The sequence below is a fragment of the Bos taurus genome, chromosome 5, assembly GCF_002263795.3.
Source record: "Bos taurus isolate L1 Dominette 01449 registration number 42190680 breed Hereford chromosome 5, ARS-UCD2.0, whole genome shotgun sequence".
Classification (NCBI taxonomy): domain Eukaryota; kingdom Metazoa; phylum Chordata; class Mammalia; order Artiodactyla; family Bovidae; genus Bos; species Bos taurus.
This window is the reverse complement of record NC_037332.1, coordinates 102,446,439-102,472,031: the sequence shown is the minus strand read 5'-3', so window position 1 is coordinate 102,472,031 and position 25,593 is coordinate 102,446,439. Positions and strand designations below refer to the sequence as shown.

General features: G+C 42.8%; 2 protein-coding genes across 2 annotated transcripts in view; both read right to left on the bottom strand.

Moving 5' to 3' along the window:
* The window catches only part of LOC786796 (antigen WC1.1), a 118,566-nt gene that overhangs the window by 31,730 nt on the left and 61,243 nt on the right, over window positions 1-25,593 (bottom strand). Inside the window, 6 exon segments of the mRNA XM_059887262.1 lie at window positions 17,177-17,219; window positions 17,221-17,492; window positions 17,962-18,202; window positions 18,204-18,277; window positions 19,346-19,660; window positions 19,737-19,829. Of these exon segments, the coding sequence (XP_059743245.1) occupies window positions 17,177-17,219; window positions 17,221-17,492; window positions 17,962-18,202; window positions 18,204-18,277; window positions 19,346-19,660; window positions 19,737-19,829 (1,038 nt within the window).
* On the bottom strand, window positions 11,434-15,226 carry LOC100336766 (antigen WC1.1). The gene is made up of 3 exons (XM_059887260.1): window positions 14,845-15,226; window positions 12,882-13,028; window positions 11,434-11,630 (listed from the first exon to the last, which is right to left on the bottom strand). Exons 1-3 carry the CDS (start codon window positions 14,945-14,947, stop codon window positions 11,512-11,514), a joined length of 369 nt encoding a protein of 122 aa, XP_059743243.1. The 5' UTR covers window positions 14,948-15,226; the 3' UTR covers window positions 11,434-11,511.

The window sequence follows — 25,593 nt, the reverse complement described above, 5'->3', positions numbered from 1 at the left end:
GTTGCCTAGAGCCTTGACTGGATCTGTCAGAACTCTCCCAGGAACCACATGCTGTGATGGTCATTGGTGCCAATCAGAGTTGTGAGTCTTCCACACATCGCCCCTTCTCTCTGTGCCCCCATTCTACTGCTCATGAACCTCGACCTTACCAACTGTGAGCTTTTGTGAATTAAGTTGTTTACTTGTTTATTTTACCCTATAAGCTGGAAGGTACTTAGTAAAAGTTCTGTGTCTAATTCACTTTCATATCCCTAATACCTGGGTAATTAAAATGGCCAGACCATGTCTATTGAATAAATAAATGAATGAATGTCACTCTGGTAGGTGTTTTATAGAAATCATTCTAATTAAAAATGCTGTTTTAAAAATGTAATTCACCTTTTAGTGAGGGCTTCAGAGCAACTGCAAGTTGCATCATTTGTTGTAATGATATTTCAACACTACTAAATGGTATTAGTTATGTATGTTTCACTACAACACATTTTTGCAATAAATGCAGTAAATTCCAATATCCAGAAACAAACGCAACCCCATTCCCAGAGTGGTGCTGAGACGGCCAGTTCTTTTTTTTTTCCTAAGAGACGGCCAGTTCTAAACTGTGTAGATGCTGCAAGTATCTGTGTATATCCGAAGATACAGTTGGCAAACCACAGCTCACTGACAGGTGAGCACCATGAAGCCTCCTCTTCTGGTCTTAATCAGATGTGGCCAAGTGGGAAGGATGTTTATATATTTATCATTTGGCTCACTTTCAATTCAAACCACACACGACTGTAACAGGAAGAAAATTTTGTTATAAAAAATATTTATATTGAATTGAAAGTGCAGAAGTAAAAGCTTCTATATTGAATTGAAAGTGCAGAAGTAAAGAGCAGAAAGAATTCTCTTCTTTTACTTTGGGAAATTGCTTAATTGGCCTTATGGATTGTAAAGCAATACAATATGTAGCATTGTTATTCCCAAATTACCATGAGTAAAAGGAGATTTGAGAGGTTTAGTAATCTCTTTGCTAGAAAAGTTGATAATTAAGCATCCTTGCTTGAGGGACATTTTCAGGACCAATCAGAGTGACCAATATGCAAAATATTTTTGAATTAAGACTATCTATGCAAGTTTAAAGAAAATAATAGAGTTATTATACCAAAGATTTGGAGACCCCTCTCACTATCTGTGTTCCTTGCCTGAATGGACCCAAGATCAGTAAAGGCTACTTTACCAATGACTACTTCATCACAGGGGCATGAGGGAAAGAATAAGATCATGAGCTGGCTGAGGTCCAGCCCATCATTCTTGTTCAGCCCTTTGGAGTCTATGATCAGCAATATCTAACAAAGAGTTTGGCACTGAATTGGCCTCATTCATTTCTTCTGGAGGAGGGCATGGCAACCCATGCCAATATTCTAGCCTGGAGAATCCACAGACAGAGGAGCTGGTGGGCTATGGTACATAGGGTCGCACAGAGTCCAACACGACTGAAGCAGATACACACAGCACAGTACACACATTTCTCCACAGGTCCAGTACCTGATGCCCAGAGACCAGAACAAATCAAAGCTACTAAATCAAAGACAAGCTGATTCTAAGTGAGAGCATACAGACCAAGGACCTTTTCTCACTGCCACTGGATAAAAAGCCCCTTATCCCGGACAACATCTCTGGGAGGAGACAGAGAAGGTACCTCCTCGTGAAGAGGAAAGCCAATCTCAACAGGGACCTGGAACTGAGAATTGACAAGACAATGACTACAGTGAACCTGAGCTAAGCTGAGGGATGGATTTTAAATGGGAGACTCTGTGTTACCTTAAAGGGACTTTCAATCCACACAAACACCCCTTGCTAGTGAACAGGATGAAGTCAGTTACAAAAATAGAGAATATTATGCACATTTGAATTGTAGACAATACATTTTCAAGGCAGAAAATTCATAAATCTTTCCATGTTTATAAATGCACAAAGCTTTCACCTCTATGAACTATTTCTAATTCTTCCAGCCTAAAATTACTGCTGTTTCTATTTAGTGTGCAGAAATTTGCTTACTGTCTTTAAAGTGGGAGCTTAACAAGAGCTAAGACTGTGTCTTATTCCTCAGTTTCTTTTTAGGGCCAAGTAAAGACACATAGAAAGAGCTTAAGAAATACTGGATAATTGAAGAAATGATTGCATGAACAAAGGCTGAAAATAACACTGTAGTTAGTGACTACTGAGGGGAAGGAAGACGGGGGCAGCAGAGACACAAATCTGACTAATCCCACTCAGCACAGACTGAAGTGAAAAAGGAGTCAGAGACACACCAGCCAAAGGAATCAGATAGAAAATGCCTTCAAATCCTGCTCCGGGGAAGATAAAATCATGTTCAATTTCTGCACAAAGCAGTGCCTCAGAAGCTTCTCTAAGGTGAGAGAAAACTGATAGCACTTCTATCAAGAGTTCTACTGAAGGATGTGGATAGACATACATAGTCATCAAATAGTTACTTTTCCAGTCCTCAGTGACTCATTCTGGCCAGTGAATCATGGGTGGTGTCTCTTGTGTCACCTCCTGTTGGGAGACACAGTACAAAATAGCCTTGAAGGAGAAGGTCCTTGGGGAAATGGTGAAGGGCCAAAAGTACCCAGACATTGTATACTGATAGCTAAAAAACATTTCCTGCCTTTGGCTATGCTCGGCACCAAAATTTAGTGATTAAACATTAAAGACGTTGCTTGAAAAAATGGGTCATGGATAAACGCATGGGTCGTTAAAAATGCGCTGTTCCTTAAAGTATCTTTTACTGATTATATCTTAGCCCTATATGTGTTCTGCTGGCCATAAACTCTAAGCTCTTTGTTCCTCACTCCTATAAAAAGGCTCGACTACAAAAATAAAATTGTCAGTCCTTACAGAGACTGTCCAAGTGTTGTTCTTTCAGGTTCGCCATTTCCAAGTCCCGAGTGGAGGCATGAAAAGCCCAAGTGTGACTCTCTAGTCTCTCTCTTTCCTGCCCCAGAAGCTGCGTGTTCCAGATGGAGCATGTGCAAGAGCCTCACTGACCACAAACATCTGTAGGTTGTGATGAGTGTGTGCATGTGTAAATGTGTATATGTGTGTGTATAAGTTTGTATATGTGTGTATGTGTATTGAGTGTGTGTATGTGCGTGTGAGTATGTATGTGTATATGTGTGTTCACATGTGTCTGTATGTATATATGTGTATGTCCATCTGTGTATGTGTGTGTGAGTGTCTGTGTATATGTGTGTCCACATCTGTGTGACTATGTATATGTGTGTGTCCCTCTGTGTATGTCTGTGTGTGTATGTGGGTGTCCATATGTGTGTATGTGTGTCTGTGTGTGTGTGTGTGTGTGACTGACATTTGGGGATCACCTTTTCCAGCAGCAGAGCAGAATCTTTTCTGATGGATCGAAAGGAGAAAGAAGACTTGAAAAGAAGACAGAATCTGTCACATGAAGCAGTTACTTTCCTGGATCTCCTCTTCCTTTTGTGTCTTTGTCCCAAGCTGCTCCTCAGGTCTCACCTTGCTTCCTCTGTTGGGCTTGGTTAGTTCTCAGTCACCATTCCTGTTGACGAAAATTTAGATCTGGCATCCTGTTTAAGAGCACACACACCTGGTACATCTCTTTTACCTTTACTGTGCTGAGAGTCATGCTTCCATTTCCCCGATTTGTCTCTTAGCACCTTGACCTTTATCCTTATACAGCTCTTATTTGCTCTGAGATAGTTATTTTATCTTATTTCTACCCTTCCACCAATCTTGTACTAATGAAAAGGCAGTGTGTGCTTTCTAAACCTCTTCAGTTTCTTGTTGATTTCCTGAACAAATCTGATTCCTGAATTTTGTGCTCACTCACTTAATTAACTTCTTTGCCTTTGTTGCTGTTGCTGCTAAGTCACTTCAGTTGTGTCTGATTCTGTGCGACCCCATAGACAGCAGCCCACCAGGCTCCTCCGTCCATGGGATTTGCCAAGCAAGAGTACTAGAGTGAGTTGTCATTGCCTTCTCTTTGCCTTTCAGTTCAGTTCAGTTCAGTTGCTCAGTCATGTCAGACTCTTTGTGACCCCATGAATTGCAGCACGCCAAGCCTCCCTATCCATCACCAACTCCTGGAGTTTACTCAAACTCATGTCCATCGAGTCAGTGATGCCATCCAGCCATCTCATCCTCTGTCATCCCCTTCTCCTCCTGCCCCCAATCCCTCCAAGCATCAGAGTCTTTTCCAATGAGTCAACTCTTCGCATGAGGTGGCCAAAGTACTGGAGTTTCAGCTTTAGCATCAGTCCTTCCAATGAACACCCAGGACTGATCTCCTTCAGGATGGACTGGTTGGACCTCCTTGCAGTCCAAGGGACTCTCAAGAGTCTTCTCCAACACCACAGTTTAAAAGCATCAATTCTTCAGCACTCAGCTTTCTTCACAGTCCAACTCTCACATCCATACATGACCACTGGAAAAACCATAGCCTTGACTAGATGGACCTTTGTTGGCAGAGTAATGTCTCTGCTTTTGAATATGCTCTCTAGGTTGGTCATAACTTTCCTTCCAAGGAGTAAGTGTCTTTTAATTTCATGGCTGCAGTCACCATTTGCAGTGATTTTGGTGCCCCAAAAAATAAAGTCTGACACTGTTTCCACTGTTTCCCCATCTATTTGCCATGAAGTGATGGGACCAGATGTCATGATCTTAGTTTTCTGAATGTTGAGCTTTAAGCCAACTTTTTCACTCTTCTCTTTCACTTTAAGAAAGAAATAATTTTACTGAATTGCTTCTTTTCCTCAACTCAAGAAAGAAACTCATTAAAAACCTATTTCCTTGTGATCACAGCACTAGGGACCCCCATTGGGCCTTGGAAGGAGCTGGTTCAAGGAGAGGCCGTGAAGATCAAGCTTCATTAGTTCATGATTAATCTACCTCTGCTCAGAGTTGATGTACTTACCAACTCCAAAGTGATTGAGATCTTGTGGGCGGTGACTCTTAAACCACTTAAACCCAAGGTTAGTGTCACTGGAGTGGCACAGAGTTCAAACCTTGCATGGTTGCTCAAATTTGAACTTTATTGAACTGATGCTCTATTGCACAAGCAGCTTTGGTGCAGCTGAGTCCAGCATGCACATCAACCTAAAGTGAAAATGAAGTTGCTCAGTCATGTCTGACTTTTTGTGACCCTATGAAGCCTACCAGGATTCTCCATCCATGGGATTTTCCAGGCAAGAATACTGAAGTGGGGTGTCATTTCCTTCTCCAGGGCCTCTTCCTGACCCAGGGATAGAACCTGGGTTTCCTGCATTGCAGGCAGACGCTCTACCCTCTGAGCCACCAAGCACACCAACCTAACAACACTGGAAATGCAGCAAAATATGTTCCTCCTTTAACATCAAAAAGTCTGTAACAGATTCACTTTACATTATGATCAAATCCTTCCCCGTCTGAGCATGCTACCCAAGGCTCCTACAGGCTGCAGGAATCTCCTGAGGCCCTGCCAGGGCCCAGGATTGGAGTGAGGCCTATATCTGAATCTAAGCTCTGTATTTCCACTGTCTGTAAGTTAATAGTTGTTCAGCTAATGCTTATTGAATGACTGAATAGCACTGTGCTATTACTCTTGCCTGGAAAATCTCATGGACTGAGGAGCCTAGTGGGCTGAAGTCCATGGGGTTGCTAAGAGTCGGACACGACTGAGCAACTCCACTTTCACTTTTCACTTTCATGCGAGAAGGAAATGGCAACCCACTCCAGTGTTCTGGCCTGGAGAATCCCAGGGACGGTGGAGCCTGGTGGGCTGCTGTATATGGGGTCGCACAGAGTCGGACACGACTGAAACAACTTAGCAGCAGCAGTGCAACAGACATTTAAGAGAAAATATCTTAAGTAAAAAGAACTCTTGTTGAGGCTATCATTTAGCTAATTGATATTTTTGCTTTAAAGGCAAATTTTTTCAGCAATTAGGGCAAAATTTGATTTTTAAAAAGAAGGAGCTTATCACCAACAAATATGTCACAATAAATGCTGCAAATCTCTGTCTCTAAGGATACACAAGACAAACCACAACATACTAACATGTGGCATCTTAGTAAGTCTTCATCAGACACAAGAGAGGAGATAGGGTATTCATGATTTATCATTTGGCAGTTTTTCAATTAAAACCACATAGGCATATAACAGGAAGAAAATTTTCAATTAAAAAATACAGCTGCCCTGTCTGTATGACATAAGGAAGGAGATGAGGTGCAGAAAGAGTTCTTTGTCTTAAAATAAGAAACAGCTTAACTAGTCTTTCACTTCAAGAAAGGAGAGTCCTCTTGGGCTAATCTTGAAGGATGCTCTAGAGAGCAGAATAACTCAACAGTTTTGCACAACCCTTAGAATTGTGAACTGATAGTTTTAAATAATGGTATGCTTTGATTTCATCTCTTATCTTTTGTGAATCTATTATAGGTTTTTATATTTTTGTTGGACACAAGGCTCACATAAAACGTCTTATACACATAATAGTCTATATTACACTGATAACAAATTAATCTCAATCACATACAAAAGTTCTACCTTTTTAGCAACCTCCTTCACTTTATGTTTTTGTTGTCAGAATTTACCTCTTTTTATACTGTGTATCCACTAACAAAATATTTTTCTCTATAGTTATTTTTAATACTTCCTTTAGACTAGAGTTAACTGGTTCAGTTCAGTTCAGTTCAGTCGCTCAGTCGTGTCAGACTCTTTGTGACCCCATGAATTGCAGTATGCCAGGCCTCCCTGTCCATCACCAACTCCCGGAGTTCACCCAGACTCACGTCCATCGAGTCAGTGATGCCATCCAGCCATTTCATCCTCTGTCGTCCCCTTCTCCTCCTGCCCCCAATCCCTCCCAGCATCAGAGTCTTTTCCAATGAGTCAACTCTTTGCATGAGGTGGCCAAAGTACTGGAGTTTCAGCTTTAACATCATTCCTTCCAAAGAAATCCCAGGACTGATCTCCTTCAGAATGGACTGGTTGGATCTCCTTGCAGTCCAAGGGACTCTCAAGAGTCTGCTCCAACACCACAGTTCAAAAGCATCAATTCTTTGGTGCTCAGCCTTCTTCACAGTCCAACTCTCACATCCATACATGACCACAGGAAAAACCATAGCCTTGACTAGATGGACCTTTGTTGGCAAAGTAATGTCTCTGCTTTTGAATATGCTATCTAGGTTGGACATAACTTTCCTTCCAAGGAGTAAGCATCTTTTAATTTCATGGCTGCAAGTCACCATCTGCAGTGATTTGGGAGCCCAAAAACATAAAGTCTGACACTGTTTCCATTGTTTCCCCATCTATTTGCCATGAAGTGATGGGACCAGATGCCATGATCTTCGTTTTCTGAATATTGAGATTTAAGCCAACTTTTTCACTCTCCACTTTCACTTTCATCAAGAGGCTTTTTAGTTCCTCTTCACTTTCTGCCATAAGGGTGGTGTCATCTGCATATCCGAGGTGATTGATATTTCTCCTGGCAATCTTGATTCCAGCTTGTGCTTCTTCCAGCCCAGTGTTTCTCATGATGTACTCTGCATATAAATTAAATAAGCAGGGTGACAATATACAGCCTTGACATACTTCTTTTCCTATTTGGAACTAGTCTGTTGTTCCATGTCCAGTTCTAACTGTTGCTTCCTGACCTGCATACAGATTTCTCAAGAGGCAGATCAGGTGTTCTGGTATTCCCATCTCTTTCAGAATTTTCCACAGTTTATTGTGATCCATACAGTCAAAGGCTTTGGCATAGTCAATAAAGCAGAAATAGATGTTTTTCTGGAACTCTCTTGCTTTTTTGATGATCCAGCGGATGTTGGCAATTTGATCTCTGGTTCCTCTGCCTTTTCTAAAACCAGCTTGAACATCAGGAAATTCATGGTTCACATATTGCTGAAGCCTGGCTTGGAGAATTTTGAGCATTACTTTACTAGTGTGTGAGATGAGTGCAATTGTGTGGTAGTTTGAGCATTCTTTGGCATTGCCCTTCTTTGGGATTGGAATGAAAACTGACCTTTTCCAGTCCTGTGGCCACTGCTGAGTTTTCCAAATTTGCTGGCATATTGAGTGCAGCACTTTCACAATTAACTGGTTAACACACTACAATATTACTGTGTTAGTATTCTGAACAGGATTAAATACTTACATTTACTAATCTCTTGTACATTTTCACTTTTTTCAAGTAGTAATTAGCATCCTTCATTTAGCTTGAAGAACTTCTTTCAGCAATCTTGTAAGCAAGCCTAGTATTGGTGAACTCTCTCAACTGTTGCATTCTAAACTCTTATGATGAAAAGGACATCTTATTTGGGTGTTAGTGCTGGAAGTTCTTGTAGGTCTTCACAAAACCATTACACTTCAGCTTTTGAAAGCGAAAGTGAAGTCGCTCAGTCCTGTCCGACTCTTTGCGACCCAGTGGACTGTAGCCCACGAGGCTCCTCCATCCATGGGATTCTCCAGGCAAGAATACTGGAGTGGGTTGCCATTTCCTTCTCCAGGGGATCTTCCCGACCCAGGGATTGAACCCAGGTGTCCTGTATTGTAGGCAGACGCTTTACCGTCTCAATAAGAAACCCAAATTAACACTCAAGCTATGTTCTTTTTAGTCCCTCTGCTCTTTTACCTTATCACATAGTTTTTATAGCCTCTTGTGAAAGGTGCTAGACATTTATTCTTGTATGGTTGTATGTTTTCTTGATTGACAGAGAGTAGAGATACAAGAATTTTATCCTACAGAACTCCTCTTCATTTTCTTTTATTTAATTTGAATATTGATTTATATTTGTAAATTGTATTTCTGCATTTATATCTAAATAGAGCAAATGGATGTAATTGTCTCTATGGTTTCCATTATCCCAGATGGATACCTGACTCTGTCATGGGGATCCCTGTGTTGGTTTAGACCTAGGTTGGAGGAGATGGTGACAAGAATAGAGTCCTTACACAGAAGCTGATACAAAGTCATTCTTTCAAACTCTCTTTAGGGCAAGAGGATCTTCTGGATCACAGTTAAATGGTTTCTCTTTGTTTTATGCTGCTATTTTGCTGCAGAGAGCCTGATCCTGATTTAGCAAATAGGCCTTACTCCTCTTTCAATCTTATTGCCTCTCAATGGGAACTGAATGTTCTCTAACCTGGGTAGTTTGTCTATATAACGTGGTTAGGATAATTGCCAAGGGAATAAAACTCAGATTTGGTCCAGAGAATAATTACTACTTGGAGAGATCCAGGCAATGTTTTCTAGCAGGATACACAAAAAGGTAAAGATTGATGTGCAAAAAGACCAGGCTCGTCAGTTAATGAATTTGTCTTAGTCCTCCTTTGATGGTTGGATGAAACTAGAGATTCCAAAAGCTCTGTGTTGGGTAGCTGGAGAGAATGTTGTTTCTGTCTGTCTCTTGTATTTGAGGCACACTGGGACAGAATCACCTCTACTTTTACTATTCTTTGCAAAAGGAATTAGGAAAACAGGATCAGATAACATTCATTCAAGACATGCATTATTAAAGTGGAAATAGCCAAGGGATATATTCACTGGAATGAGAATTTTATTCATTTTTAAAACCAGTTAATTGTTGTTGTTCAGTCACTTAGTCATGTCCAGCTCTTAGCAACCCCATGGACTGCAGCATGCCAGGTTTTCCTGTCCTTTACCATCTCCCAGAGTATGCTCAAACTCTTGTCCATTGAGTCGGTGATACCATCCAACCAACTCATCCTCTGTCACCTCTTTCTCCTCTTGCCCTCAATCTTTCCCAGAATCAGGGTATTTTCCAAAATGCTAGTTAATTATGTACTATAAAATAAATAATTTATAGTTATTATCCAGTAGGATTCCATCTCATTAGTTATCTGATGAGAATACTAACTTAATTTTATGTATTGTATTAATAAGTGATGTAAGTAAAAAAAAAACCCAACAACTTACTCAAAATTGGGAGAGATGAGAGAAAAGAGTTAGGACCAGAGAGTAAAGAATGCCATTACAGAGAGAAGAGATGCATACAGGTGCAAAAGAACCTGATGTGTTTAGGGAATGCTGCTTAGGTCAGTATTGCTTGTTCCTGAAGTGATTCTAAGGATATAGTGAGGCTGAGGACAGAAAGAAAAATTCCAAACATAGAGCATCAGAGACTTGAGCTAAGGGCTTTAAGCTTCCTAATGTAGTTTGTTGCTTCCCAAATTTTGACTCAAGTTACTGCACGGGGATTTTGTAAAAATACCTGTAACATACAGTTTGTGGAGTTAAAATTTTTTTCCATTATTTCATGGATATTTTTAGCAGTAATACTTAACTTAAAAAGATAGTAAACATAAAGAAAATCTTAGCTAAATAATTGTACCATTAGAATATGGGTGTGAGAACATTCATTCTGCTGGAATGCAAAAAAAAAAAAAAAAAAGACAAATTTTGGAAACTTTTCTATACAGCTAATTATGAACCATAATGTTTTTTAAGCATGAAAAGAGCATTGTCTAGCTTACCTGTCTTGTCTTGTCGGCCAGCTCTCTCTTTCGATACAACTCCAAAGAATATGTGAGGATGGTTTGGGATGGGCAAGTTTAAAGTTAATCCTAGCTGCCTGCTCAGTTGGCAGAGAGTGCCAACTCTCTGTAACCTCATGAACGGTAACCCAGCAGGCTCCTCTGTCCAAGGGATTTTCCAGGCAAGAATACTGGAGTGGGTTGCCCTTCTCCATGGGATCTTCCTAAGTCAGGGGTCGCATTGGCAGGCAGGTTCTTTACCACTACCATCACCTGGGAAGTCCTTAAGGTTAATACAGCCACTTAAAAAAATTCACAAATGGGAAGGTTAGAGCCACTGGTGTCACCATAAAAACAGCCAGAAAGTGGAACAGAAAATAGATACTCAAAGAAAAGGATGGAGAACAAGAGGATTTATGAAAATTAGAATGTGCAATTTGATGGTGAAGGGGAAGATTAAGGATGTTATGGAATAACCAGGAAAAATAGAAGGCAGTTAGAGTAAAAGATACTGTTAGGCAGTAACAGATTTTTGTGATTAATATTCCATAAAAACTTGAGCAAAATCAGAAGAGCTGCAGCCATTCCCCTTCCACCTAATCAACCCATTCACTGTGAGTCTCACTTCTCGGTTTTAGTAGACAGCATGTAGGATATTTTGGAATATTCAGTTATGTGCTTCTGAGTTTACCTTTCTAAGAGTAAACACTTTCAGGGCCAGATTTCAGACTTTTATGCTATTTAAGTGTGGCTTTCTCAGTACCTAAAGGAATGGAAACGTGTAGTCTGTGGGGAGGTGATAACTCTGAGTTTCAACTGAGATTTCATTGGGGAATGAGGCATATTTAAATACTGAATTTTCTAAGAGTAGTAGTGAATATATCTAGCTTTTTAAAATTATGAATAATTTCCTTTAACCATAATGCTGTGTAAAAACTGCAATTATAAAAAAGACAGGATTCTCATTTATTTGAGAAACAATATTACAGAGATGTCTTTCAAGAGTTTCTTGCTTCAAAAATGGCACTACATGGTGCTAGGCTCCACATCATCATATCCAGGCTCTTCTAGTCTCAGGACCAGTGAGGACTCCTTCTCCTCCACCCCAGAGCTGACAGTTTCTCTCAGAGACTTCAGAGAGATGCCTGAAACAGTAAACAGAACCTGGTTTTAGTGGTGACAAAATGACAAGACATAATGTCTGATGGAAGAATAGTAAAAGGGGCCACAAAATAACAGGTGGGGGTGGAGCACCTGGCATTGTCTAAAAGGATGGAATTACTTCATACTGACTCAGCTACTCCATGCAATATCTTGTCTGGACCTCGGCAATTGGAAAGAAGATGGACCGATAGTGGCAAGGAATGAAAAATAGATGTGCATGCCTCTTCCACACCCAGTGGGTCTGGTTTCTCAGGAAGTGGAGACAGGAGAAGACCTCTGTAGAATGTCTCAGATGTTGTCTTCTCAGCAACTCAACAACAGAACCAGCCTGACCTACAAGCTTCATGAGAACACTCTGGGTCCTCTGTCAGATGCCAGAAGAGGGCAACTCAACCAAATTCCACAACCTCCTGCTCCCCAGGGACCACATCCCCACATATAAGCAGAAAGCTTAGTCCATGGGAATGAGGATCTTCATCTGGCAATTGAACCAGTGAGAGAAAATTTTCTCTTGGTTCCCGTCTAGTGCTGAGATTTTATGATTCTCTAGTTAAGGCTATTTCAGATTCTGCTTTAATAGTGAGCAATCAATTTTAAACATTTGGTTACACAGATCTCTCAAAACAAGTTTTACAGCTCATAGATTTAATTTACACCTCCATTAAAACCATTTAAGAATAATTCTCACTATTTGAAAAATCCCCAAATTTATTGTCAGAACATATATTTCAATTTGGGGTATGAAAATGGGAACAAAGCTTATAACAATGTATACAGATGTGTCTTTATCCAATTGATGATATGGACATGGACAAGAGAACACAGTATGTTATCCTCTCAGAAGAGATGAAGTAGCTCCAATATTCCAGGGATAAGGAAGAGTTGATAATATCTGATACATGTGGTGCATGTATGCTCACTTGGATTCGACTCTGCGACCCCATGCACTGTAGCCTACTAGGCTCCACTGTCCACATTATTTCCTGGAAAAAATACTGGAGTGGGTTGCCATTTCCTTCTGCAGGGAATCTTCCTGACTCAGGGATCAAATCCAAGTCTCTTTTGTCTCCTGCATTGGCAGGCAGAGTCTTTTTCACTGTGCCACCCGGAAAGCCCATCTAGGTATACGAGGCTACCCCAGTTCTGATAGTACAGAAACACTGACTGTTGAAGTGGGTCAAAACTCATCTTTTCCACCATTATGAAGTCAGACTACTGTGCTGTCAACTCACCTGTCTGGGAATACCTGGCATCACCTCTGTCCTTTGGGGAAAAGTTATTCTCATTCATCCCAGGGAGGAAAGGATTTATGGGAACAGGTAACTCATCAACATCATCATAACCATTTCCTATGGCGTTGATGTTCTGTCCCGGAGGCTCTGAAAACAGACAAGAACTTAGGTGGAATAACCAAGTATGTGCTGGATTAAGTGATGCCCTAAGTCCCTTCTGAGGCAGAGATTCAAATAAATGATACATATATACTCCATATTCCAGGGCTGTCAAAGGCATGTGTTTGATCTCTGTGTGCTCAGAAATCATTTAAACCTTCTAAATACTCCAATATATCAGGGTCAATCATATTTTTCTAACATGGCCTCTCATAGCATAGAGTATCTGCAAAAGCTATTATGCTATGAGTTTCAGGTACTATTTTTGAGCATATGGTACAGAGTTTTAACACATACTATGCACTATATATGCATAGTATATATGTATATGTACAGAGTATATGTAACACATACTATGCACTATACCATATCAGTGACTGCAGAGCATGAGTCTGGACCAAGAGAACCCAGGTGTCCATGTGCTCTCTGAAACTCTGGGAGACACAGAGTTGGTGGGAGGGGGAGCCTGGACATCTGTTACTCAGAGACAGGATATCCCACATCCTTAGGTGGGATCTTAGGTGAGACCTTAGGATTTCACCTCCAGGGGTTGCCCATCTTTACTATCTGGAGAAGACCCAGGAAGGCATTCTCCTTTCTCTCTGTGTGTGCAGAGGTTCAAATAACTGATAAATACAGATTCTATATTCCAAGCCTGTGTCAAAGGCATGTATTTGATCTTAATGTGCTCAGAAATCATTTAAATCTTCTAATTATTCCACTATATCAGGGTCAGTCATATTTTTCTAACATTATCTCTCATATCATAAAGAATCAACAAAAGCTATTATGAAAAGTTTATTATAAAAGCTATTATAAAAGTTTCAGGTACTATTTTCAAACATATGGTACAGAGTTGTAACACATACTATGTACATATCAGTGACCAGGGAGGATGAATCTGAACCAGGAGAACCCAGGTGTTCGTGTGACCTCTGAAGCTCTGGGAGACCCAGAGCTGGTTGGAGAGGGATCCTGGACATCTGTTACTCAGAGACAGGATATCCCACCATCCCAGTCACAGGACGCTTCAGTCCCTTCGAGACCTTGGTTGACCTTAGGATCTCACCTCCAGAGGTTGTCCATCTTTACTATCTGGAGATGACCCAGAGAGGACATTCTCTTTTGGTAATTGATAAGTACCAGCACTGATCTCTCCATAGCTTCCAGGGCTTACCGATAACAATATTTTTGTCTCAATACATACAAAAGGCCATGAAATGATTAAAATATCAGACTGGCTATGGATGCAACTATAGTTTCCAGTGTTCCCTTTAGCCATACAATTTTGAGTTTATCAGTTTCAGATGTTCTTTTTTTTTAATGGTCTTAAAAGCTTTAATACATGCATGCTCAGTTAGATACAGGCATGCTCAGTTGCTTCAGTCCTGTCTTTCTCCTTGTGATCCCTTGGACTGTAGCCTGCCAGGATCCTCTGTCCATGTGGATTCTCTGGGCAAGACTACTGGAGTTGGTTGCCATGCTCTCCTCCAGTAGATCTTCTTGACACAGGGATCAAACCGGCATCTCTTCAGTCTCCTGCATTGGCAGGTGGGTTCTCTACCACTAGCACCACCTGGGAAGCCCAATTAGATGCATACTCAGTCTGTAACTGGGTACAAGTGACTGTGGATACAGAGAACTGGGTCTGATCTTTCCATTTCTGAGGTCACAGAGTGGGCAAGAGAGGGAAAACATTGTTGTGAACTAGAGAAAAGAGATCCTTCCCATCTTAATCACAGGAAAAGATCCTCAGACAAGATTCCTCCTCTGAATCCCCACCATCCAAGGGAAGATCTGCTACCTGGGGCAGAGTCAGGGTCTTCATCCTCTCCATCATCCCCTGTGTAATACGGCAGCTTAGGTTCTGAGTCATCAAACAGGTTACCTGGTAGGGAGAAAATCATCACAGAAAAATGGAAACCTTTCCCCTCGTAGGAGGCCTTCTGTCATAGTTTAGAGGAAATACTGACACTTCAGACTGGTAGACAGAAGGCTTGAAGCTCCGTGTGAAGGTGGGTTAGTGAGGTTGGGTCTCTGTTTGCTGAAAACAACACATAGCCAGCTCATGAGCAGAGAGGAGGGCATGGGACTTACCTTGGCTGTCCAACAGGTCCTTCCTCCCTGGTTTTATGAGATCATCAATCTCCTGGTACAAGCCTTCACCAACTACATCTTCGAAAGCAGATAAGGCTAGGAAAGTGGCTTGAGTTAGGGACTCACCCTAGAGATATTCCTTTTGCTGCTGCTGCTGCTAAGTCACTTCAGTCGTGTCCGACTCTGTGTGACTCCATAGACGGCAGCCCACAAGGCTCCCCCGTCCCTGGGATTCTCTAGGCAAGAACACTGGAGTGGGTTGCCATTTCCTTCTCCAATGCATGAAAGTGAAAAGTGAAAGTGAAGTCGTTCAGTCATATCTGACTCTTAGGGACCCCATGGACTGCAGCCTACCAGGCTCCTCCGTCCATGGGATTTTCCAGGCAAGAGTACTGGAGTGGGGTGCCAGTGCCTTCTCCAATATTCCTTTTACCAATAGGCAAAGCCTTTAGTGTTCTCCAATATTAACCCATGGGGAACCCCTCTGAGCTGCTCAGGCTTCTTTCTTAGCTATATGGAACAGAAGTAGGTTTCCTGAACCTGACCTTGATCCCACAATCAATTTCCACTGACACTGTTCACAAAGGAAGTCATACTTCTTAAGAAATTTTACATTCAAACCAGGACCAAGGATTCAACTCTTTCAAATCTTGATGCCTACTGTAGAAAAGGTGGAATTCTGCCAGATAATGAAGACAGAGACCAATACTTATATACTTTCTTGATGTCACAACAGATTCAATTCCTTTCCCACCACTTTCCAGATCATTTAGCATCCCTAAGGCCCACCTTGGTGCTCTGCTCTCCATCTGTGTAGCTGAATTCCCAGGATGATGAAGACCATGAAGAGAAGGGCTCTCAGAATGATACAGAGGATCACGGGAAGGGAGAAGATGCCAGGGTTTGGAGCTGAGCCTAAAATGGTACCAGAGGAGAGAAGAGGGCCATAGGGTTTTATGAGGTTCATAAGTCTAGAAGAACCCCTCTGTCCTTATCCTGGTCCTCTTCTGAGCCTTTAAGGCCATGAAGTCACAATTCAGATACAATGGGTTTTTCTGAACTCCAAGCTGTGATCGACATAAGTGCTTCCCTAAGCTATGTCAAGTGTCTTTTCAGTCTGATTCCAAAGGATTTTTAGAGGGTGACAGGTAGTAAAGCTCTGGAGGACTCCAGCTGCCACTGCTTAACAGGACTGTAAACACAAGATCATTAAGCTTTTCTGTACCTAAATGGGTAATTTTGTCAGAAATATAAAGATACATAGCACATGCTAAGTCACTTCAGTCATGTTTGACTCTTTGTAATCCCATGAACTGTACCCCACCAGGCTACTCTCTCCATGGGATTCTCCAGGCAAGAATACTGGAGCGGGTTGCCATTTCCTTCTCCATGGGATTTTCCTGACCCAAGAATGGAACCCACATCTCTCATGTCTCTTGCATTGACAGGTAAGTTCTTTACCACTAGAGCAACTGAAAATATGGGTGTCTCCTCAATCACACAGCTCAGACCAGCAAAACCACTTACTTCCATGGGGAACCTGTCCTGTCACCAGGAAAAAAGGAAAAAAAAATCAATGGATTATTGTACCAAGTTGGCCTGAAAAAGTTATAGGATATGTCTATCATTGGGCTCTCCAGGTGGCACTACTCGTAAAGAATTTGCCTGTCAATGCAGGAGACATAAGAGATACCAGTTCAATCCCTGGATTGGGATGATCCCCTTGAGGAGGGCATGGCAACCCACTTCAGTATTCTTGTCTAAAAAATTCCATGGACAGAGGAACCTGGTGGGCTACAGTTTATGGGCTCGCAAGAGTCAGATATGACTTAAAAGACTTAGCACACATGACTGTCATCATGGGCAGTCTGATATCTCCCAGATTCCAGGAGATCAGGCAACTGCCTCTCATGGAGCCAGAGTACAAAGCAGCAGGCTATTCCAAGAAGTGCTTCTTGGTACAAGCTCACACCTCCTTCAGTCCTAGCCCCAAACCTGGTCCTTCATTAACCAGGGTGCACCCCGAGCCCCTCACTCACCAGAGCACCTCACACCAGCATCCTCCTCGTGCTTGCAGTCTGCCCTGCCCCCAGGGCTCCCCAGCACAGTCCCACAGGGAGGACTCCTGGCCCCTGCACCGCACCTCGTCCAGCCAGATGCTCCCGCTTCCAGGGCCAAACACCGCGGCTCGCACAGCTTCCAGGGCCGGGCCACAGCCCAGCTGCTGACACACCACCTCGGCCTCTGCCAAGCTCCAGGAGTCATTGCACACGGTGCCCCAGGAGCCGCTGTGCCAAACCTCCACCTGCCCTGAGCACTCACTGTCTCCTCCCTTGAGTCTCAGCTTCTCTCTGTCTGAAAAGGCAGCAGCCCCTCCTGTGACTCCCCTGGTGGGAGGAAGGAGCCCCTGGGAGCCACAGGGGAGGGGGCAGGGCTGACATACCTGTGCAGGGGGCAGCAGTTGGACAGCTCTGGTGTCTCCCTCCTGCAGAAGCAAGAGTGTGCTGGATCAGAAACAGCTGGGGGTGGTCTTTTTCCCAAAGAAAACTATCTAAGGTCCTTGGCTCAGTGCAAAGGACAAGTGTAAACACAGGCTCATTATCTATTGGGCTGAGACATTCACTGCATCTGATCACCAGCTGAAATCACTTTGTCCATTTACTGTTTACCACTCTCCACCACTCTCCACAACAAACACAAACACACCGGAAACACAGGCACATACACCTCTTTGTAGACTCAACATAATCTTGTCACTTAGATGGGAGAATATAAACTGACACTAACAATGTCCTTCAGGGTTGGTATAGAAACAGTAAGTCACCTGCACACGAGATATAGGCTTCCTGATATGGAGAGCATGAGGTGTATTTCCAAGGGTCAGAAGGGCACTGCCAGAGAGATGTGTCAGTTTTCCGACACTGGATTCCATCCACCCACCGGGGTCTAGAACCTTCCCTAAGATCAACAAAAGTGTTGAGGGTTCCCTTGTTCCCACAGCCAAGCTGACTGCAGATCACGGACACAGTGATGTCTTCCATGGGGCTGCGGCAGACACTGCCCCGGGGTCCCGTTGTAGAAAACTTCCAGCCACCCAGCACACTGCTGGTCCCTGCTTACCATCCTGAGGGCCAGGAACTCTAAGATTGAAAGAGAGAAAACAGGACACTGTCAGCCCACTCAGTGCTCTAGGCTTTCCTCTCTCCCAGAAACTGTAACCACAAATCCCTGACGCAGCTGAGGAGATGCCCACTAGATGACAAGAATGAGATTTATCTCCATTTTAACCGACTTTGTCCATTAAAGTCTGTCTTTCTATTTCTACCACAATGATAGAGTGGATATGAACAGAGATCAAGATGAACCTAAGGGTTCAACCCCTGCAGGGTAGGGGAGCTGAATCCTGCTTCCTGACAAAACCTCTAAAATAGCAAGTGAAGTAGATATTGGGGAATAATGAATAACAGGCAGAATAATGAACCCACAGAGATGTTCACATCCTAATCCCTGTGGCCTGTAAATATGTTTCCTTACCTGCAAAAGGAGCTTTACAGATATGATTAGTAAGGACTTTGGGGTTGTGGGCTAAACCTACAATATTGTTGGTTAAACACATAAGCTCAGTCTAATCACCTCCTTAGCCCCAACTTAGAAGTGGATAAACTTTCCCAGCTACAGTCAGAGGGAAATGTAAGGGAGAATATACAGTAGAGACACAGTTTGTTGTCTGTCTGAAGAAGAAAGAGGGCTCCAAGCCAAGGAATGAGGCCACATAGAAACCAGGAAAGGCTGGAAAAGGAGTCCTCCCCGTGTCTCCAGGAAGAATGTAGCCCTGTTGACACTGGGATGTTGGCCCAAGGAGACCATGGTCAGATTCCTATCAAACAGAGCTGGACAGAGTATATCTATGCTTTCAGTACAACATCAACAGCATCTCCAGACTGTACTACCACAAGAAACTGAAGAGAGAGCCTTGCTTTCAACTGGAAACAGCTCTGCCAGGAAACACTATTGAGAAGACAGGACTAGAACATCAGCTGCTTCAGGAGGAAGTGAAAGCACCTCGTCTTCACGTCTACTATAAAGACAGGTTCCATGGGAGGAAGCCTCCTACTCGGGTCCTTTCAGCGTCTCTCCCTCAGGGCTCAGATTCCTGTCCTCCAGGGCTCTACCCATCCCCCAGCCTGTGGACAGCGTGCAGTGCAGACCTGAGCAGATGACCCCTGCGTCCTGCTTATGTCTGCAGTACTGCCGCCCCCAGCCTCGGGAAGGGCACCTCCACACGAGTGACTCATTTCCTGTGCAGTTCACGTCGTCCAGCCAGATGGGCCCTGATCCTGCCCCGAAGTGAGCAGACCTTGTGGCATTGAGGGCGTCTCCAGAGCCCAGCTGCCTGCACACCATGCGGGCATCATCCAGGTCCCAGCCATCATCACAGATGGTGCCCCAGGATCCCTGGTCAAGGATCTCCACTCTTCTGGCGCAGGGACCGCCCCCGTGCACCAGGCGAAGCTGTCTGCTGTCTGAGGAGAGAGAAATTGGACAATGGGGCATTGACCTGGGGAATGAGAAGGGTCTTCTGTCCTGTGGGACTCTCACCTGAGCAGTAGGGGGCGCTCTCCTCTGAGGCAGCAGAGTCCGTCGTTATGGACACGCAGTTTTTGCAGTGCAGCAGCGCCTGGGTGTAGTTTCCTGCAGAAACAGCAATGATCAGAGGGGTGGGAGGGTTAAAGAACAGGAAACTGAATTAAGGTAAATAATGACCTTGAGAACCCCATGGACAGTATGAGAAGGCAAAATGATAGGATACTGAAAGAGGAACTCCCCAGGTCTGCAGATGCCCAATATGCTACTGGAGATCAGTGGAGAAGTAACTCCAGAAAGAATGAAGGGATGGAGCCAAAGCAAAAACAATACCCAGTTATGGATGTGACTGGTGATAGAAGCAAGGTCCAATATTGTAAAGAGCAATATTTTATAGGAACCTGGAATGTTAGGTCCATGAATCAAGGCAAATTGGAAGTGGTCAAACAGGAGATGGCAAGAGTGAACGTTGACATTCTAGGAATCAGCGAACTAAAATGGACTGGAATGGGTGAATTTAACTCAGTTGACCCTTATATCTACTACCGTGGGCAGGAATCCCTTAGAAGAAATGGAGTAGCCATCATGGTCAACAAAAGAGTTCAAAATGCAGTACTTGGATGCTATCTCAAAAATGACAGAATGATCTCTGTCAAGGCAAACCATTCAATATCACAGTAATCTAAGTCTATGCACCAACTAGTAACGTTGAGGAAGCTGAAGTTGAACGGTTCTCTGAAGACCTTCAAGACATTTTAGAACTAACACCAAAAAAGATGTCCTTTTCATTATAGGGGACTGGAATGCAAAAGTAGGAAGTCAAGAAACACCTGGAGTGAAAGGCTAATTTGGCCTTGGAGTAAGGAATGAAGCAGGGCAAAGGCTAATAGAGTTTTGCCAAGAGAAAGCACTGGTCATAGCAAACACCCTCTTCCAAAAACACAAGAGAAGACTCTATACTTGGAGATCACCAGATGGTCAACACCAAAATCAGATTGATCATTTTCTTTGCAGCCAAAGATGGAGAAGCTCTATACAGTCAGCAAAAACAAGACCGGGAGCTGACTGTGGCTCAGATCATGAAGTTCTTATTGCCAAGTTCAGACTTAAATTGAAGAAAGTAGGGAAAACCACTAGACTATTCAGGTATGACCTAAATCAAATCCCTTATGATTATACAGTGGAAGTGAGAAATAGATTTAAGGGACTAGATCTGATAGATAGAGTGCCTGATGAACTATGGAATGAGATTCGTGACATTGTACAGGAGATAGGGATCAAGACCATCCCCATGGAAAAGAAATGCAAAAAAGCAAAATGGCTGTCTGGGGAGGCCTTACAAATAGCTGTGAAAAGAAGAGAAGCAAAAAGCAAAGGAGAAAAGGAAAGATATAAACATTTGAATGCAGAGTTCCAAAGAATAGCAAGAAGAGATAAGAAAGCCTTCTTCAGCGATCAATGCAAAGAGGTGGCAAGAATACACAGAAGAACTGTACAAAAAAGATCTTCATGACCCACATAATCACGATGGTGTGATCACTGACCTAGAGCCAGACATCCTGGAATGTGAAGTCAAGTGGGCCTTAGAAAGCATCACTACGAACAAAGCTAGTGGAGGTGATAGAATTCCAGTTAAGCGATTTCAAATTCTGAAAGATGATGCTGTGAAAGTGCTGCACTCAATATGCCAGCAAATTTGGAAAACTCAGCACTGGCCACAGGACTGGAAAAAGTCAGTTTTCATTCCAATCCCAAAAAGGGCAATGCCAAAGAATGCTCAAACTACCACACAATTGCACTCATCTCACACACTAGTAAAATAATGCTCAAAATTCTCCAAGCCAGGCTTCAGCAATATGTGAACCATGAACTTCCAGATGTTCAAGCTGGTTTTAGAAGAGGCAGAGGAACCAGAGATCAAATTTCCAGCATTTGCTGGATCGTCGAAAAAGCAAGAGAGTTCCAGAAACACATCTATTTCTGCTTTATTGACTATGCCAAAGCCTTTGACTGTGTGGATCACAATAAACTGTGGAAAATTCTGAAAGAGATGGGAATACCAGACCACCTGACCTGCTTCTTGAGAAACCTATATGCAGGTCAGGAAGCAACAGTTAGAACTGGACACGGAACAACAGACTGGTTCCAACTCAGGAAAGGCTCATGTCAAGGCTAGATATTGTTACCCTGCTTATTTAACTTCTATGCAGAGTACATCATGAGAAATGCTGAGCTGGAAGAAGAACAAGCTGGAATCAAGATTGCCGGGAGAAATATCAATCACCTCAGATATGCAGATGACACCACCCTTATGGCAGAAAGTGAAGAGGAACTAAAAAGCCTCTTGATGAAAGTGAAAGTGGAGAGTGAAAAAGTTGGCTTAAAGCTCAACATTCAGAAAACGAAGATCATGGGAACTGGTCCCATCACTTCATGGCAAATTGATGGGGAAACAGTGGAAACAGTGTCAGACTTTATATTTTTGGGCTCCATAATCACTGCAGATGGTGACTTGCAGCCATGAAATTAAAAGACACTTACTCCTTGGAAGGAAAGTTATGACCAACCTAGAGAGCATATCCAAAAGCAGAGACATTACTTTGCCAACAAAGGTCTGTCTAGTCAAGGCTATGGTTTTTCCCATGGCCATGTATGGATTTGAGAGTTGTAATGTGAAGAATGTTGAGCACCGAAGAATTGATCTTTTTGAACTGTGGTGTTGGAGCAGACTCTTGAGAGTCCCTTGGACTGCAAGGAAATCCAACCAGTCCATTCTAAAGGAGATCGGTCCTGGGTGTTCAGTGGAAGGACTGATGCTAAAGCTGAAACTCCAATACTTTGGCCACCTCATGCAAAGAGTTGACTCATTGGAAAAGACTCTGATGCCTGGAGGGTTTGGGGGCAGGAGGAAAAGTGGATGACAGAGGATGAAATGGCTGGATGGCATCACTGATTCGATGGACATAAGTTTGGGTGAACTCCGGGAGTTGGTGATGGACAGGGAGGCCTGGTGTGCTGTGATTCATGGGGTTGCAAAGAGTCGGACACGACTGAGTGACTGAACTGAACTGAACTGAATGACCTAGTGGTGGAGCCTGAGATAAACGCTGTAACAGCTGTAAGGCTATCGTAAATTTAGAGTTCACCTTCTCTGTGGACACTTCTGTGTCTGACAATGCCAAAATTTCTGTTTTAAGCCAAGTGCTGCCCTAAGAATAAATTTACAAGTGTGAGAAATTATCAGTACTTTTAATATTGTTGGGCAACCAAGGCAGTGAGAGTTTTTGGAGCCAAGCTCTCAGAGAGAAATAAAATGCACAGGTGAGCCACTTCCCTGACGTCTTTGTTGGTTCAGTGCTAAGAGCTGAGTCTCTGAAAAGCTCACCAGAGATTCTGCCATATGCACAGGCTCAGGGAACATGAAGCACAATTCAGGGTCGGCCTGGGAGGTAGAGCCCGATTAGCCAGGACCCAGGCATGATAAAAGGAATGTGAACTAAAAGTTGACTTTTTGTAAAGAATCAGATCAGATCATATCAGTCACTCAGTCATGTCTGACTCTTTGCCACTCCATGAATCGCAGCACGCCAGGCCTCCCTGTCCATCACCAACTCCCGGAGTTCATCCAGACTCACGTCCATCGAGTCAGTGATGCCATCCAGACATCTCATCCTCTGTCGTCCCCTTCTCCTCCTGCCCCCAAACCCTCCCAGCATCAGAGTCTTTTCCAATGAGTCAACTCTTCGCATGAGGTGGCCAAAGTACTGGAGTTTCAGCTTTAGCATCATTCCTTCCAAAGAAATCCCAGGGCTGATCTCCTTCAGAATGGACTGGTTGGATCTCCTTGCAGTCCAAGGGACTCTCAAGAGTCTGCTCCAACACCACAGTTCAAAAGCATCAATTCTTTGGTGCTCAGCCTTCTTCACAGTCCAACTCTCACACCCATACATGACCACAGGAAAAACCATAACCTTGACTAGACGAACCTTTGTTGGCAAAGTAATGTCTCTGCTTTTGAATATGCTCTCTAGGTTGGTCATAACTTTCCTTCCAAGGAGTAAGCGTCTTTTAATTTCATGGCTGCAGTCACCATCTGCAGTGATTTTGGAGCCCAGAAAAATAAAGTCAGCCACTGTTTCCACTGTTTCCCCATCTATTTCCCATGAAGTGATGGGACCAGTTCCCATGATCTTCATTTTCTGAATGTTGAGCTTTAAGCCAACTTTTTCACTCTCCACTTTCACTTTCATCAAGAGGCTTTTTAGTTCCTCTTCACTTTCTGCCATAAGGGTGGTGTCATCTGCATATCCGAGGTGATTGATATTTCTCCCGGCAATCTTGATTCCAGCTTGTTCTTCTTCCAGCTCAGCATTTCTCATGATGTACTCTGCATATAAGTTAAATAAATAGGGTGACAATATACAGCCTTGACATACTCCTTTTTCTATTTGGAACCAGTCTGTTGTTCCATGTCCAGTTCTCACTGTTGCTTCCTGACCTGCATACAGATTTCTTAAGAGGCAAATCAGGTGGTCTGGTATTCCCATCTTTTTCAGAATTTTCCACAGTTTATTGTGATCCACACAGTCAAAGGCTTTGGCATAGTCAATAAAGCAGAAATAGATGTTTTTCTGGAACTCTCTTGCTTTTTCCATGATCCAGCGGATGTTGGCAATTTGATCTCTGGTTCCTCTGTCTTTTCTAAAACCAACTTGAACATCAGGAAGTTCACGGTACACATATTGCTGATGTCCAGTTTCTATCTTCTTCACTTTCTTTCAAATAAACCGATCGACCCTAAATCAGGTGCCTAGAGAAAGGAAAATAAGATTCTTTCTCAGGGATTTCTGCAAATTTTCACCTATAATGTCTATCAATCAAAAATACCCAGTCAGAAAAGAGAAAAAAATTGACAAAAGTTTATAAAGAAAAAATGCTTTAGAAAGAAATGTACAGGACATCCAGCTATTGAAGTTACCTAACAAGATGTTTAAATCACCGTGAATGAAATGTTCAAAGAATGAAATGTGTAGATAATATTTTGTCAGAGAAAAGATCACAAAGAATCTAATAAAAATTCTAGAATTGAAAAAGTCCATATGTGAAATAACTCAGAGGATGTGTGTAACACCCATCAGAGCAGCACAAGATAGCAATAGTAAAAGTAGACAGAATGAAGCACAGAAAGACAAAATTGGAAAATATAAAAATGTACTTAGATGCTAAAAAGTTCTAACATTCATATATACTAGATACCTAATGTCCTAGATACATAAAGCCACAGTAGACAGAACTAAAGGAAGAAGTTTAGAATCCACAATTATCCATTTTATACACCTTGATGGTATTTAAACATCCAGAAATCTTAACATGCACTGAGAAGTAAGGTCTATGCCTCCTTCCCTTGAAGCTCTGCTGACCTTTGTGAATTCCTGGCAAGCAATAGAAGAAAGTGAAAGTAGCACTGCTCACCCTTCAGCCTCCTCTGAAGTCACTCAGGACTTTTGCTTTAGGGCTAGTCTGCCCTGTTAAGACTTGTCCTGTAGAAACTGTCAGGTACAGGTCTCTGATCACAACCCAGCTGCAGTTCCAGTTGCCAGGCTTGTTCATGAACCATCCTGGATCCTCAGCCCAGTGGGTCCTCAGATGATTTTAGCCCCAGCTAACATCTAACTGCAACCTCATAAGAGAACTGAAGACAGAACTGCCAAGCTAAGCACTTTTCATTTTCATGGAAAATTGATGGGGAAAAAGTAGAAACAGTGACAGACCTCATTTTGGGGGGCTCCAAGATCCCTATAGATGGTGACTGCAGCCATGAAGTTAAAAGATGCTTATTCCTTGGAAGAACAGTTATCACCAACCTAGACAG